Genomic DNA, 16,203 nt, shown 5'->3' with positions numbered 1-16,203 from the left:
CGGGAGGCTGAGGCAAGAGAATGGCATGAACCTGGGAGGCGGAGCTTGCAGTGAGCCGAGATTGCGCCACTGCACTCCAGCCTGGGCCACAGAGTGAGACTCCATCTCAAACAAAAGTGCGTGAGAGGGCACAGACCAAAAGAAGGACTTCCCAGGCTGGGCACAGTGGCTCACACCTATAATTCCAGTACTTTCAGAGGCCGAGGCAGGCAGAGGATCACTGGAGGCCAGGAGTTCAAGACCAGCCTGGACAACATAGCAAGACCCCCATCTCTACAAAAAATAAATTCGCTGGGCGCAGTGGCTCATGCCTATAATTCCAGCACTTTGGGAGGCTGAAGTGGATGGATCACCTGAAGTTGGGAGTTTGAAACCACTCTGGCCAACATGGTGAAACCCTGTCTCTACTAAAAAAATACATAATTAAGCTGGGCACGGTGGCTCATGCCTGTAATCCCAGCACTTTGGGAGGCTGAGGCGGGCAGATCACGAGGTGAGGAGTTCAAGACCAGCCAGGCCAAAATGGTGAAACCACATCTCTACTAAAAAACACAAAAATTAGCTGGGCGTGGTGGCGGGCGCCTGGAATCCCAGCTACTTGGGAGGCTGAGGCAGGAGAATCGTTTGAATCCAGGAGGCAGAGTTTGCAGTGAGCCGAGATCGTGCCACTGCACTCCAGCCTGGGTGACAGGGCAAGACTCTGTCTTAAAAAAAAAAAAAAAAGCCAGGTGTGGTGGCACATGCCTGTAATCCCAGCTACTTGGGAGGCTGAGGCAGGAGAATTGCTTGAACTCGGGAGGCGGAGGTTGCAGTGAGCTGAGATCGCGCCATTGCACTCCAGCCTGGGCAGCAAGAATGAAACTCCATCTCAAAAAAATAAATAAGCCAGGCTCAGTGGCTCACGCCTGTAATCCTAGCACTTTGGGAGGCCGAGGCAGGCAGATCACTTGAGGTCAGGAGTTTGAGACCAGCCTGGCCAACGTGGTGAAACCCTGTCTCTACTAAAAAAAAAAAAATTAGGCCGGGCGCGGTGGCTCACGCTTGTAATCCCAGCACTTTGGGAGGCCGAGGCGGGCGGATCATGAGGTCAGGAGATCGAGACCACGGTGAAACCCCGTCTCTACTAAAAATACAAAAAATTAGCCGGGCGTGGTGGCGGGCGCCTGTAGTCCCAGCTACTCGGAGAGGCTGAGGCAGGAGAATGGCGTGAACCCGGGAGGCGGAGCTTGCAGTGAGCCGAGATTGCGCCACTGTGCTCCAGCCTGGGCGACAGAGAGAGACTCCGTCTCAAAAAAAAAAAAAAATTAGCCAGGTCTGGTGGCACAAACCTGTAATCCCAGCTACTCGGGAGGCTGAGGCAGGAGAATTGCTTGAACCTAGGAGACAGAGGCTGCAGTGAGCCAAGATCGTGCCACGGTACTCCAGCCTGGGTGACAGAGCAAGACTTCGTCTCAAAACAAAAAAGCAAAAAAAAGCTTTCCATGCTACCCACAGAGGGGTCCATCTGGATTCCTGTTGTAACTTAAAGAGAAACTGTCACAACATCCGGAGCCCTTGATGTCCTGCAAATGAAGGAGCAAGATGTCCTTAATTTCCTTGCAGTGGGAACCCACTTAGGTGGCACCAATCTTGACTTACAGATGGAACAGTACATGTGTAAAAGGGAAAGTGATGGCATCCACATCCTAAATCTGAAGAGGACCTGGGAGAAGCTTCTGCTGGCAGCTCGTGGCATTGTTGCCATTGAAAACCCCGCTGATGTCAGTGTCATACCCTCCAGGAATACTGGCCAGAGGGCCGTGCTGAAGTTTGCTGCTGCCACTGGAGCCACTCCAATCGCTGGCCGCTTCACTCCTGGAAACTTCACTAGCCAGATCCAGGCAGCCTTCCGGGAGTCACGGCTTCTTGTGTTTACTGACCCCAAGGCTGATCAGCAGCCTCTCACAGAGGCACCTTATGTTAACCTACCTACCTTGCTCTGTGTCACACAGATTTTCCTCTGCGCCATGTGGACATTGCCATCCCAAGCAACAACAAGGGAGCTCACTCAGTGGGTTTGATGTAGTGGATGCTGGCTTGGGAAGTTCTGCGCATGCGTGGCACCATTTCCTGTGAACACCCGTGGGAGGTCATGCCTGACCTCTACTTCTACAGAGATCATGAAGACATTGAAAAAGAAGAGCAGGCTGCTGCTGAAAAGGCTGTGACAAGGAGGAATTTCAGGGTGAATGGACTGCTCCGGCTCCTGAGTTCACTGCTACTCAACCTGAGGTTGCAGACTGGTCTGAAGGCATGCAGGTGCCCTCTGTGCTATCCAGCAGTTCCCTACTGAAGACTGGAGCATTCAGCCTGCCACGGAAGACTGGTCTGCAGCTCCCACCGCTCAGGCCACTGGATGGGTAGGAGCAACAACTGAATGGTCTTAAGCTGTTCTTGCACGAGCTCTTTTCTTTCTTTCTTTTTTTTTTTTTTGAGACAGATTTTGAGACAGAGTCTCTCTCTGTCGCCCAGCTGGAGTGCAGTGCTGCAATCTTGGCTCACTGCAACCTCCGTCTACCAGGTTCAAGCTGATTCTCCTGCCTCAGCCTCCCAAGTAGCTGGGATTACAGGCGTGTGCCACCACACCCGGCTGATTTTTGTATTTTTAGTAGAGACGGGGTTTCACCATGTTGGCCAGGCTGGTCTTGAACTCCTGACCTCAGGTGATCCACTCACCTCAGCCTCCCAAAGTGCTGGGATTACAGGCGTGAGCCACCGCGCCCGGCCCTTGCATGGGCTCTTAAGCAACGTGGAAATAAAGTTGATGGAAAATAAACATCAGTTTCTAAATAAATAATAAATAAATAAAAATAAATTACTGGGCATGGTGGTGCATGCCTATAGTCCCAGCTACTCAGGAGGCTCAGGTGGGAAGATCACTTGAGCCCAGGAGTTGGAGGCTACAGTGAGCTATGACTGAGCCACTGCACTCCAGCCTGGGTGACAGGGTGAGACCTTGATTCAAAACATATATATAGGCTAGGCATGGTGGCTCATGCCTGTAATCCCAGCACTTTGGGAGGCCGAGGCAGGTGGATCACGAGGCGATCGAGACCATCTTGGCTAACATGGTGAAACCCTGTCTCTACTAAAAATACGAAACATTAGCTGGGCATGGTAGCAGGTGCCGGTAGTCCCAGCTACTCTGGAGGCTGAGGCAGGAGAATGGCATGAACCCAGGAGGCAGAATTTGCAGTGAGCCGAGATTGCGCCACTGCACTCCAGCCTGGGCCACAGAGCGAGACTCCGTCTGAAAAAAAAAAAAAAAACCTATTTATCTATATATATATATATATATATACACACACATCAAACAGGCTTGTTCACCTCTCCTAAGATATCTCTTGCCTACAACAGCTCACCATCCACATCTAGAATCCTCTTTTTTAAAATTTATTTATTTTTATTTTTATTTTATTTTATTTATTTATTTTTTTGAGACAGAGTCTCACTCTGTCGCCCAGGCTGGAGTGCAGTGGCGCAATCTCGGCTCACTGCAAGTTCTGCCTCCCGGGTTCACGCCATTCTCCTGCGCCAGCCTCCCGAGTAGCTGGGACTACAGGCGCCTGCCACCATGCTCGGCTAATTTTTTTTTTTTTTGTATTTTTAGTAGAGACGGGGTTTCACTGTGTTAGCCAGGATGGTCTCCATCTCCTGACCTCGTGATCCTCCCGCCTCGGCCTCCCAAAGTGCTGGGATTACAGGCTTGAGCTACTGCGCCCGGCCTATTTTTTATTTTTATATTTATTTATTTATTTTTGAGATGGAGTTTCGCTCTTGTTGCTCAGGCTGGAGTGCAATGGCACGATCTCAGCTCACCGCAACCTCTGCCTCCCGGGTTCAAGTGATTCTCCTGCCTCAGCCTCCCGAGTAGCTAGGATTACAGGCATGTGCCACCACACCCGGCTAATTTTGTATTTTTAGTAGAGAAGGGGTTTCTCCATGTTGGTCAGGCTGGTCTCGAACTCCTGACCTCAGGTGATCCGCCCGCATCAGCCTCCCAAAGTGCTGGGATTACAGGTGTGAGCCACCATGCCCGGCCTTTTTATTTATTTATTTTTGAGATAGAGTCTTACTCTGTCACCCAGGCTGGAGTGCAGTGGTGCGATCTCAGCTAACTGCAACCTCCACCTCCCGGGCTCAAGCGATTCTCCTGCCTCAGCCTCCTGAATAGCTGAGACTACAGGCACCTGCCACCATGCCCAGCTAATTTTAGTATTTTTAGTAGAGACTGGTTTTCACCATGTTGGTCAGGCTGGTCTCAAACTCCTGACCTCAAGTGATCCACCCTCCTCGGCTTCCCAAAGTGCTGGGATTACTAGTGTGAGCCACCGCACCTAGCCTTATCTCTATTTTTTTGAGATGGCGGGGGGGGTCTCACTATGTTGACCAGGCTGGTCTCGAACACCCGGCGTCACGCGATCCTCCCATCTAGGCCTCCCAAAGTGGTGGAATTACAGGTGTGAGCCACCAAACCTGGCCTGGAATCCCTTTCCTTCCTCCTGTCTAGTCTTCAGGGAAAATCTCCTTTAAGGAGCCTTCCTTCCTGCTAGGTGGGGCTGATCACCTGGTTGGTTCCCTTTCTGTGGGATTGAGCACCGTTCTGGCCAGACTTTAGAATCCATCTCGCCCTGGGCCCCACTACCCTCGTCCCATGTCCTGTGGATGGCTGCAAGACAAGTAGGGACAGGAGAAAACACCTCTTGGCAAGTGTCCTCCCACAGAGGCCTAAGCCACTCTTGCAGGTCCTAGGCCTCAGGGACCAGCCCCGATGACTGGCAGGTTTTCGGGCTGTTTTGATTCGTGGGGGAGCCCTGCCCTTTGTAGGACACCCCATTCAGACCACCTCTCTCCTTCCCAGAGGGTCCTAGTTTCTGTGTTTTGTTGTTTTGGTTGTTGTTTTGTTTTTTGGGGGTTTTTACTTTGCTTTGTTTTTGTTTTTTGAGACAGCCTCTGTTGCCCAGGCTGGAGTGCAGTGGTATAATCATGGCTCACTTACAGTCTCAACCTCCTGGGCTCAAGCAATCCTCCTGCCTCAGCCTCCCAAGTAGCTAAGACTATAGGCATGTGCCACCACACACAGCTAATGTTTTTTGAATTTTTTTTTTTTTTTTTTTTGTAAGACGGAGTCTCGCTCTATCACCCAGGCTGGAGTGCAGTGGCGCGATCTCGGCTCACTGCAAGCTCTGCCTCGCCTCCCGGGTTCACGCCATTCTCCTGCCTCAGCCTCTCCAAGTAGCTGGGACTACAGGCGCCCACCACCACACCCGGCTAATTTTTTTGTATTTTTAGTAGAGACGGGGTTTCACCGTGGTCTCGATCTCCTGACCTCATGATCCGCCCGCCTCGGCCTCCCAAAGTGCTGGGATTACAAGCGTGAGCCACCGCGCCCGGCCTAATTTTTTTTTTTTTTTTTTTGGTAGAGATAGGGTCTTGCTTTGTTGCCCCGGCTGGTTGAACTCCTGGACTCAAATTATCCTTGGCTTCCCAAAGTGTGCAGGGATTACAGGGCTGAGTTGCCACAACTGACCAGCCCCCCTGACCTCTGCAGAGTTCAAACACCTCCCCCAGGCGCTGGGCCACACCCCTGGTCATCTCTGTTGGTCCCATTGGTCATAGCCTTGTGAGCCCAGGTAATGATTCCTTCCCTGGGAGCCTGGGGCTCCAGTGTGCAGAGCAGCAAAGGGGGCGGAAATGGGGGCGGGACCAAGGTCAAGGGTCAGGGCTAGTGTGTTGAGCCAAAAGGAGATGTGCTTAAGAAATGGGGATGGCCCCCGTGTGATGTTCCTCCAGAATATGGTGGCCTCCTCCAGCCTCCTCCGAAGGGGTCTCCAAGTGTTTGCTGTCCCGCAATGGGTCTTCTCCTTCTTAGGGCTTGGTGAGTCCCCAAGGCCTGGGGATCTGGGCAGGGCCCCAGCAGCTGGTGATCTGTTTTCCTTTACCCCAAGGGAGGAGGTGTAGGGAGGGAGTTTGGGAAGCAGGTGGAATGGAAGGGGGCAGAGGGAAGCCTTGGGCTTAAACACCTGTACTGTGAGCTCCCCCTGCCCCGTCTTCCAGCCCAGGTGCACCTGGCAGCCTGGCTCTTGCATTCCTCAGCTGGGCTTGGATGCTGGTGGTCCTCTACCTGGTCTGGCTCTATTGGGATAGAAACACACCCAGGGCTGGAGGCCACAGATCTGCCTGGGTTTGCAACTGGGCAGTTTGGAGACATTACCGTGACTACTTCCCCCTCTCGGTGAGAACCTGGGCCGTGGGGTGCTGGGTGCGGTTGGGGCTTCAGAATAGACTCTTGGGACCACCATCTCCCAAAGTGCAATCTCACTCTTGGGGTGGGGTGCGCCCATCTGCTTCCCAGTTAGTTAAAACTGCAGAGTTGGACCCCTCCTGGAACTACCTCTTTGACTTCCACCCTCACGGGGTCCTGGTCGTGGGAGCCTTCGCCAACTTCTGCACAGAGCCCACGGGCGTCTCCTGCCTCTTCCCGGAGCTCCCGCCACACCTGCTCATGCTGCCTTGTTGGTTCCATCTCCCCTTCTTCCGGGACTACATCACGTCAGGTGGTGAGAAGAGGGGGACCTTGCTGCTGTCTCCCGCCCCTCCATCCTCCTCCCAGGGGATTCTGGGGCCCAGCTCTCCTTTCCCCATGTCCTCTCCACTCTTCTTTCCAAGTCCCAGGCTTTGGCTGGGTGCGGTGGTTCACACCTGTAATCCCAGCACTTTGGGAGGCGCAAGCGAGAGGATCACTTAAGGCCAGGAGTTCAAGACCAGCCTGGTCTGAACACAGTGAAACCCCATCTCTACATAACGAAAAACAAAAACAAAAATTTAGCCAGGTGTGGTGGTACACACCTGTGGTCCCAGCTACTGGGAGGCTTGAGGTGGGAGGATCACTTGAGCCCTGAAGGTCAAGGATGCAGTGAACCAAGATCAGGCCACTGTACTCCAGCCTGGGCAACAGAGCAAGACTCCGTCCCTAAATAAATAAGTAAATAAGACCCAGGCGTTGGGTCCCCCAGCTTCTGCCCTCCCCCCAGGTTTGGTCTCCTTTGTCAAGGCCCCGCTGCCTCAGGGGTGGCCAGGTGGCTGTCCTGGCCGTGGGAGGGCCCCTGGAGGCGCTGGAGGCAAAACCCGGACAACTGAGCTTGCGGATTCGGAATCAGAAGAGATTCGTTAAGGCAACTCTGGAACTCGGGTGAGGACCCGAGCGTGACCCGGTGGGGATGCCAGGGCTGCCGGGCCGGGGAGGAGCAGAGTGGCACCACCCGCGGACCCCGGGGCCAGGAGTCAGCCGCGCCCTGCTCCCCTGCGGCCTCCCTAGTGCCTGTCTTCTCCAGGGAGAACGAGCTCTTCCAGCGGTTCCCGAATCCGCCGAGCTCGTGGGTGTGGGGGGCGCAAGAGGCTCTGCATCCGCTGCTAAGCGTGGCCCTGCCGCTGTTCCTGGGCCGCCGGGGCCGCCCGCTGCCCTTCCGCGCGCCCATCCGCACCGTCGGTGAGCCCCGGCCCCCGCCCCCCATCCTGGCCCAGGGCCCGCTCCCTCCCCGTCCCGGGTTGGGGCCTCGCCACCCAGACTGGCCTTTGGCCACCGCGCCAGCCCTGAACTGTTCCCGCCTATCCCCACGGGCCGAAGGGAGGGAAGGAGGAAGAGAGGAGGAGAACCGGGGATCCCAGCCCCGATCGCCTCCCGTCCCGCCCGCAGTGGGAGCGGCGATTCCCGCGCAGCAGAGCCCCCCGCCCAGTCCGGCCCAGGTGGACTCGCTGCAAGCGCGCTACGTGGGGCGACTCACGCAGCTCTTCGAGGAGCACAAGGCGCGCTATGGTGTCCCAGCCGACAGACACCTGGTCCTCACCTAGGCGCGCCCCACCGCCTGGCCTCGCCTGTCCGCTGGGTGACTGCAGGTGGGGAAGTGAAATTAAAGATTGGCGGCCGGGCGCGGTGGCTCACGCCTGTGATCCCAGCACTTTGGGAGGCCGAGGCGGGTGGATCACTTGAGGTCAGGAGTTCGAGACCAGCCTGGCCATCATGGTGAAACCCCGTCTCTATTAAAAATACAAAAAAAAAAAAAAATTAGCCAGACGTGGTGGCGCACCTGTAATCCTAGCTACTGGGGAGGCTGAGGCAGGAGAATCGTTTGAACCCGGGAGGCAGAGGTTGCAGTGAGCCGAGATCGTGCCACTGCACTCCAGCCTGGGTGACTGAGTGAGACAACGTCTGAAAAAAAAAATAAAAAGAAAAAAAAGAAAAAGAAAAAAATTAAAGGTGGCAAACAGACCTGCAGCCTGTGTGTGTTTGTGCATGGCGGGGGAGGTCCAGGCAGGGGTGATGACCTTGATATTCCTGGAGACGCCCGGACCAGGCCCCCCCGCCCCCCCCCCCCACTGGAGGTCAAATAGTCTCAGCAGGGTTCCTGGCCCCTTCCAGCACCCAGTGGGTGGGGCTAGCCAGATCACTCTTGTCCACTCCAAATCAATTCCTGAGGCACTCGGGTGTCACCTCTCCCTTGCACACCCCTTAGGCCTCCCAGCCCCACCCAGCAGCCAGCCCAGGCTGGTGACTGACAGGAAGTTCAAAGATCAGGCAGAGAAAAAACCCAGAGACCTCTGGGGCTCCGGATCCAAAGATCTCCCCACTCACGCACCTATGGACACACGCTACTCTGGGAGGTGATTTGCGACTTAGCCAGGCCCCCAAGGCTGGGCTCCTGTAGGGAGAAAGTCTGCCCAGGTCCACATCCAAGCCTTCATCATTTGTCCTCCGGGTTCTGGGATCCTGCTGGAAGAGGGGAGCTTCTGCAATGGGAGTTGCCACAGCCCCGCTGCCCCCAGCCACTTCCAAAACCCTGCAGAAGCAGCATCTAGAAGCAGTGGGCGCCTACCAATATGTGCTCACTTTCCTCTTCATGGGTGAGAGCGGGGGAGGCGTGGGTGCCTGGGGTCTGCTAGGGGTGTAGGGCTTGGAGGGAGAGTGGCTGGGCTGCTGGCTTGCATGCCTGAGGACAGTGACCAGGTGACTGGTCTGGGAGAGGGCCAGAGGAGATAGCTGGTTGTTCTGAAGGGGAGGAAGGGAAGGGAGCAGCTGGAGGGAATGATGGAGTTTCAGAAGTGAACTCTTTTCTTTCTCTCCCTTCCCCCAGGCCCTTTCTTCTCTCTTCTTGTCTTTGTCCTCCTTTTCACGTCACTCTGGCCCTTCTCTGTTTTTTACTTGGTGTGGCTCTATGTGGACTGGGACACACCCAACCAAGGTGAGCTCCGGACGGGGGCCCAGGTAGCCAGAGATGGTGGGAACGTGGGGGTGAGGGGAGGTGGCTCCAGGGGTTTGCCCACCAGTATCTCATTGTCCGCAGGTGGAAGGCGTTCGGAGTGGATAAGGAACCAGGCAATTTGGAGACAACTAAGGGATTATTATCCTGTCAAGGTGATGGGTCACCCTGCAGAAACACTGCTTCCTACCTCTCCCCATCTCCCTCCCACACCTAAGAGCCCTTCCCTGTGCTGGGGCCTGAGCTTCCCGCTGCCTAAGCTCAGGCAGTGGGACAGGGAATGGATTTTCTTTTTTTCAGACTGAGTCTCCTGTCACCAAGGCTGGACTGTAGTGGTGCAATCTCAGCTCATTGCAACCTCCGCCTCCTAGGTTCAAGCTATTCTCATGCCTCAGCCTCCCTAGTAGCTGGGATTATAGGCGCCCGCCACCATGCCCGGCTAATTTTTGTAGTTTTAGTAGAGACAGGGTTTCAACATGTTGGCCAGGCTGGTCTCAAACTCTTGGCCTCAAGTGATCCAGCCGCCTCGGCCTCCCAAAGTGCTGGGATTACAGCCATGAGCCACCGTGCCCGGACTGGGAATGGATGATATTCAAGAGCGGGGCCTTGGTGGGGCACCATGGCTCATGCCTGTAATCCAAGCACTTTGGGAGGCCGAGGTGGGAGGATCGCTTGAGCCCAGGAGTTGGAGGCTGCAGTGAGCCATGATTGCACCACTGTACTCCAGCCTGAGCAACAGAGTGAGACCTTGTCTCTAAAAAAAAAAAAAAAAAAGGCGGTTGTGGTGGCTCAAGCCTTTAGTCCTAGCACTTTGGGAGACTGAGGTGGGTGGATCACCTGAGGTCAGGAGTTCGAGACCAGCCTGACCAACATGGAGAAACCCCATCTCTACTAAAAATACAAAACAAATTAGCCAGACATGGTGGCACATGCCTGTAATCCCAGCTACTCTGGAGGCTGAGGCAGGAGAATTGCTTGAACCCGGGAGGCAGAGGTTGTGGTGAGCTGAGATGACGCCATTGCACTCCAGCCTGGGCAACAAGAGTGAAACACTGCCTCAAAAAAAAAAAAAAGAGAGAGAGAGTGGGTGAGGTGGCTCACTCCTGTAATCCCAGCACTGTGTGAGGCCAAGGCGGGCAGATCACGAGGTCAGGCGTTCAAGACCAACCTGGCCAATATGGTGAAACCCTGTCTCTACTAAAAATACAAAAATTAGCTGGGCATAGTTTCACGTGCCTGTAATCCCAGCTACTCGGGAGGCTGAGGCAGGAGAATAGCTTGAACGGGGACCGAGAGGCAAAGGTTGCAGTGAGCCGAGGTCGTGAGGCTGCACTTCAGCCTGGGCTACAGAGCAAGACTCCGTCTCAAAAAAAAAAAAAAAAAACAAAAAACCTGGGCCCTTGACCCTATCCTAAGAACCCTTAACTCGGAACTCTGTTGGGGTGGAGGGCCCCTCTTTTCAGCTGGTGTCTTGCCTTCCATCCTCCCTTCATCCTCCTCAACACCCCGAAGCTGGTGAAAACGGCAGAGCTGCCCCCGGATCGGAACTACGTGCTGGGCGCCCACCCTCATGGGATCATGTGTACAGGCTTCCTCTGTAATTTCTCCACCGAGAGCAATGGCTTCTCCCAGCTCTTCCCGGGGCTCCGGCCCTGGTTAGCCGTACTGGCTGGCCTCTTCTACCTCCCGGTCTATCGCGACTACATCATGTCCTTTGGTGAGCCGAATGGGAGGAGACTCCTGACCAGATGTTCCCTGGCCCCTCTGGGACCCCCCCCCATAATAAGTCCCCCACCCAGGACAGGGGCTAGCCTGAGCATTGGCCAGACTTGCAGTGAGCATTTGGGTAGGTTCCCTGCCTTGGAGATGGGGGTAGGGGGCTCGGAACTAAAGGCTGGGTGAGGGGCGGGGGTGCCATGGAGGCAGATGGGAACTACTTTCCACCTCCTCCTGCCCACAGGACTCTGTCCCGTGAGCCGCCAGAGCCTGGACTTCATCCTGTCCCAGCCCCAGCTCGGGCAGGCCGTGGTCATCATGGTGGGGGGTGCGCACGAGGCCCTGTATTCAGTCCCCGGGGAGCACTGCCTCACGCTCCAGAAGCGCAAAGGCTTCGTGCGCCTGGCGCTGAGGCACGGGTGAGTGCGCGCATGCAGGCCCTACCTGTCAGTTCTCTGCTGGTTTATGCCCTCCCTCAGTCCCCAGACATCTAGGTCCCTGCAGGGGGGATCTGGGTGCCCAGAGACCAGCGCCGTGCCCTGCACCGAGGCCCACGTGGGCTCTCCAGGGCATGACTCGGTACCAAACATGGGGCCCGCTTACCCCAGGCTCCCTCCCACCTCCGTGGAGACAGGACCATAATGCAAATAGCAGGGCCCTCGGGCTCAGAAGCCCTGGCTTCCCTCTCTGACCCCATCTCAAAGGCAAGCCCTTGCACTTGTTCCTTTTTTTTGTTATTGTTGTTGAGACGGAGTCTCGCTCTGTCGCCCACCTTGGAGTGCAATGGCGTGGTCTCGGCTCACTGCAACCTCCGCCTCCCGGGTTCAAATGATTCTCCTGCCTCAGCCTCCCGAGTAGGTGGGACCACAGGCGCCCATCACCACACAGGGCTAATTTTTGTATTTTTAGTAGAGACGGGGTTTCACCATTTTGGCCAGGCTGGTCTCGAATTCCTGGCCTCAAGTGATCCGCCCACCTCGGCCTCCCAAAGTGCTGGGATTATAGGCGTGAGCCACCGTGCCCGGCCGGACTTGTTTCTTTGCTTGTGAAGAGGGCTGATACCTACCTTGCCACAATGTTGTTATTGCAAAGACCGAATGAGAAAATGACTATGAGAAGGCCCACTACACAATTGTGTCTCAAGAAATGTGAGTCCTGGCTGGGGGTGGTGGTTCACACCTGTAATCCCAGCGCTTTGGGAGGCCAAGGCAGGAAGATCACTTGAAGCCAGGAGTTCAAGACCAGCCTGGGCAACATAGGGAGACCTCATCTCTACAAAAATAAAAAAAAAATTAGCCAGGTGTGGTAGCGCACGCCCGAAGTTTCAGCTATTCGGGAGGCTGAGGTGGGAGAATGGCTTGAGCCGAGGAGGTTGAGGCTGCGGTGAGCTATGATTGCATCACTGCCCTCCAGCCTGGGCAAGAGAGCAAGGCCTTGTCTTTTTTAAAAAAATTTAATTATGTATTTATTTTAAATTTTCTAATTTTTAATTTTTGGAGATGGAGTCTTGTTCTGTCGCCCAGGCTGGAGTGCAGTGGTGCGATCTCGGCTCACTGCAACCTCCACCTCCCAAGTTCAAGCAGTTCTCCTCTCTCAGCCTCCGAAGTACCTGGGACTACAGGTGCACATCACCACGTCTGGCTAATTTTTGTATTTTTAGTAGAAATGGGATTTCACCATATTGGTCAGGGTGGTCTCGAACTCCTGACCTCAGGTGATCCACCCACCTCAGCCTCCCAAAGTATTGGGATTACAGGCGTGAGCCACCACACCCAGCCTATTTATTTTTTGAGACAGTCTCACTCTGTCACCCAGACTGAAGTGCAGTGGTGCAATCTTGGCTCACTGCAACCTCTGCCTCCCAGGTTCAAGTGATTCTTGTGCCTTAGCCTCTGTAGTAGCTGGAATTACAGGTACACACCTCCACACCTGGCTAATTTTTATATTTTTGCAGAGATGGGGGTTTCACCATGTTGTCCAGGCTGGTCTCCAGCTCCTGACCTCAAATGATCCTCCCACCTCGGCCTCCCAAAGTGCTGGGATTACAGGTGTGGTTAGCCACAAGGCCCTCTCTCTAAAACAAAGAAAAAGAAAGAGAAAGAAATGTGAGTCCTGTCTTCTAGATCTTTCTTTGTAGCCATAGTCATGTGCTTTGAATGACCCTGGGAGGTAGCATCTGGACATAGTGGGAGGGACTTGTAGCCCCTGGGGTGCCCATCTCGGAGCAGTCCAGCAGCCTGAGCCCCCTCTTCTCTCTTGCTCCTTCCCAGGGCGTCCCTGGTGCCCATGTACTCCTTTGGGGAGAATGACATCTTTAGACTGAAGGCTTTTGCCACAGGCTCCTGGCAGCATTGGTGCCAGCTCACCTTCAAGAAGCTCACGGGCTTCTCTCCTTGCATCTTCTGGGGTCGTGGTCTCTTCTCAGCCACCTCCTGGGGCCTGCTGCCCTTTGCTGTGCCCATCACCACTGTGGGTGAGTGCCCACCTCCGGGGGGATGGCCACCAGCAGCTGTGTGGGCATCAGGGATCCCTCGCCCACCTATGTCTCCCTCTCCCTGCAGTGGGCCGCCCCATCCCCGTCCCCCAGCGCCTCCACCCCTCCGAGGCAGAAGTCAATCACTATCACACCCTCTACATGACGGCCCTGGAGCAGCTCTTCGAGGAGCACAAGGAAAGCTGTGGGGTCCCCGCCTCCACCTGCCTCACCTTCATCTAGGCCTGGCCGAGGCCTTTCGCTGAGCCCCTGAGCCCAAGGCACTGAGACCTCCACCCACTGTGGACTCCATGCCTCCCATAAAAGGTAGTTCTGGGCCCAGCGCAGTGCCCCACGCCTGTAATCCCAGCACTTTGGGAGGCCAAGGTGGGAGGATCGTTTGAGCCCAGGAGTTGAAGACCAGCCTGGGCAACATAGTGAGACTTCATTTCTACAAAAATTAAAAAATAATGTTGTTAATTAGCCGGGCATGGTGGTATGTGCCTGTAATCCCAGCTACTTGGGAGGCTGAGGCAGGAGACTTGCTCGAACCCAGGAGGTGGAGGCTGCAGTGAGCTGAGATCACACCACAGTACTCCAGCCTGGGCAACACAGCGAGACTCAATCTCAAAAAAAAAAAAGATTGTTAAAGCTATAGTAGGCTGGGTATGGTGGCTCATGTCCGTAATCCCAACACTTTGGGAAGCTGAGGCAGGTGGATCACCTGAGGTCAGGAGTTCAAGACCAGCCTGGCCAAAATGGCAAAACCGCCTCTCTACTAAAAATACAAAAATTAGCCGGGCATGGTGGCTCATGCCTATAATCCCAGCTACCCGGGAGGCTGAGACAGGAGAATCACTTGAACTCAGGAGGCAGAGGTTGCAGTGAGCTGAGATCACACCGTTGCACTCCAGTCTGGACAACAGAGTGAGATTCCATCTCAAAAAAAAAAAAAAAATGTTGTTAAAGCTATAATCATTCTGGAAGTGAACATGGCCAGGCATGACCCGCCCCCATCTTGATGTGCTACAAAGCTGCTACCTTAGATTGGGTATCAGGACCCTGAACTGTCTTCCCAGTGAGAGTTCATCTGTGGCATGACCTTGGACAAGCCTCTTCCTTTTGCCTGTTTACTTCTTTGTCTGTAAATAAAGGCATCTGCTTAGCGAAGAGCTGTTGGGCATTGGGATGGAGTTAGGAGGGAGGATGCATGGAGAGGCAGGCTTTGTAGAGTGAGCAGGATTTAGGTGGAGGTGAAGTTAGGGTAGATGGCAGAATTCCAAGAGCTAAAGATAAGAGCAGTCAAGGGCACTTAACAGGACGGGGAAATGGTACCATCCCCAGGGAAGGAAAGACAGAGTTAAGAACACAGCTTACGGCCGGGCGCTGCCTCTCACGCCTATAATTCCAGCACTTTGGGAGGCTGAGGCAAGTGGATCACAAGGTCAAGAGATCAAGACCATCCTGGCCAACATGGTGAAACTCTGTCTCTACTAAAAATTCAAAAATTAGCTGGGTGTGGTGGTGTTCTCCTGTAGACCCAGCTACTCAGGAGGCTGAGGCAGGAGAATTGCTTGAACCCGGGAGGCGGAGGTTGTGGTGAGCCAAGAGCGCACCATTGTACTCCAGCCTGGGCGACAAGAGTGAAACTCCGGCCAAAAAAGAAAGAAAAAAGAAAAATACTAGAAATTAGCCAGGTGTGATGGCTTATGATTGTCATCCCAGCTCCTTAGGAGGCAGAGGTGGGAGACTCTCTTGAGCCTAGGAGGTCAAGGCTGCAGTAAGCCGAGATTGTGCCACTGCACTCCAGCCTGGGTAACAAAGCGAGACCCATCTCAAACAAACAAACAGACAAACAAAAAGAGCTCTGGGGTGGTCACAGCATCCTCTGACTTTGGTCAATCCTATTCGCTGGCTGGCTTTGTGTATCCAGGACTTCATCAAGAATAACTCATTGAAATGTAATTGGAATGCCCTATAATTGCTTCTACTGTCCTATAAAATTTATTTGTGGGAAGAATTTTCCCTTTATTGGATGAAAATCTGGGCAGTCCCACGACTTCCCTGGGTGATTCTCAGATAACAATAATTTCATTTTAATCTCAGATAATAAGATTCTCAGATAATAAGATTCTCATTTTAAGTTGGAGCATAGAAATGTTTCATTCAGGCCAGGCATAGTGGCTCATGCCTGTAAGCCCAGCACTTTAGAAGGCCAAGGCAGGAGGATCACCTGAGACCAGGAATTCAAGACCAGCCTGGCCAACATAGTGAAACCCCGTCTCTACCAAAAATACAAAAATTAGCTGGGCGTAGTGACAGGTGTCTGTAATCCCAACTACTCCGGAGGTTGAGGCAGGAGAATCGCTTGAACCCGGAGGCGGAGGCTGCAGTGAGCCAAGATTGCACCGCTGCACTCCAGCCTGGGCGACAGAGTGAGACTGTGTCAAAAAATAAAAGTAAATAAAAATAAAAATAAATCAGCTCTGGGTTTGAGCAACCTCGGCCTGGATACCCTTGGAGTTCAGGCAGGCCTCGACGTGGCCACTTGTCCTTCCCTCTTTCCTGCCGTGGGAGCATCCAACCAATCACAATCCGGCCAATAGATTTCTCCAGTGGGCACATTTTCCAGACACTGAGGATGGGCCGGGTATGGTAGTACGCATCTGTCATCCCAGAGTTTGAGAAGCCAAGATGGGAGGATTGCTTGAGGCCAGG

General features: G+C 54.2%; 2 protein-coding genes across 3 annotated transcripts; both read left to right on the top strand.

The window, feature by feature from the left end:
* The first annotated feature begins 6,145 nt into the window (after positions 1–6,145).
* Positions 6,146–8,227, top strand: LOC129489699 (putative diacylglycerol O-acyltransferase 2-like protein DGAT2L7P). Its single transcript, XM_055292708.2, is given in 6 exon segments — positions 6,146–6,166; positions 6,395–6,599; positions 7,056–7,132; positions 7,134–7,231; positions 7,374–7,528; positions 7,736–8,227. Coding segments are annotated over 6 exon segments (750 nt in total). The 3' UTR covers positions 7,930–8,227.
* Positions 8,228–8,616: 389 nt separating this feature from the next.
* MOGAT3 (monoacylglycerol O-acyltransferase 3) lies at positions 8,617–14,655 on the top strand. Of its 2 annotated transcripts, XM_055292695.2 has the most exons (7): positions 8,617–8,940; positions 9,171–9,278; positions 9,381–9,451; positions 10,809–11,013; positions 11,257–11,431; positions 13,283–13,485; positions 13,574–14,655. In XM_055292695.2, the coding sequence occupies exons 1-7, from the start codon at positions 8,832–8,834 to the stop codon at positions 13,726–13,728; spliced, it is 1,026 nt and encodes a 341-aa protein (XP_055148670.1). In that variant the 5' UTR covers positions 8,617–8,831; the 3' UTR covers positions 13,729–14,655. The 2 variants fall into 2 exon arrangements, with proteins under 2 accessions (XP_055148670.1, XP_055148671.1); XM_055292696.2 differs by lacking the exon at positions 13,283–13,485.
* Positions 14,656–16,203: the final 1,548 nt, after the last annotated feature.

Source organism: Symphalangus syndactylus, chromosome 9, assembly GCF_028878055.3.
Source record: "Symphalangus syndactylus isolate Jambi chromosome 9, NHGRI_mSymSyn1-v2.1_pri, whole genome shotgun sequence".
Classification (NCBI taxonomy): Eukaryota; Metazoa; Chordata; class Mammalia; order Primates; family Hylobatidae; genus Symphalangus; species Symphalangus syndactylus.
The sequence above is the reverse complement of the archived record's forward strand: the minus strand, read 5'-3'. Positions and strand labels throughout refer to the sequence as shown.

Coding starts and splice junctions, on each gene's coding strand:
- MOGAT3 (XM_055292695.2), top strand. CDS start 8,832: ATGGGAGTTGCCACAGCCCCGCTGCCCCCAGCCACTTCCAAAACCCTG. Junction 11,014..11,256: donor CGACTACATCATGTCCTTTG/GTGAGCCGAATG, acceptor TCCTGCCCACAG/GACTCTGTCCCGTGAGCCGC. Junction 11,432..13,282: donor CGCCTGGCGCTGAGGCACGG/GTGAGTGCGCGC, acceptor GCTCCTTCCCAG/GGCGTCCCTGGTGCCCATGT.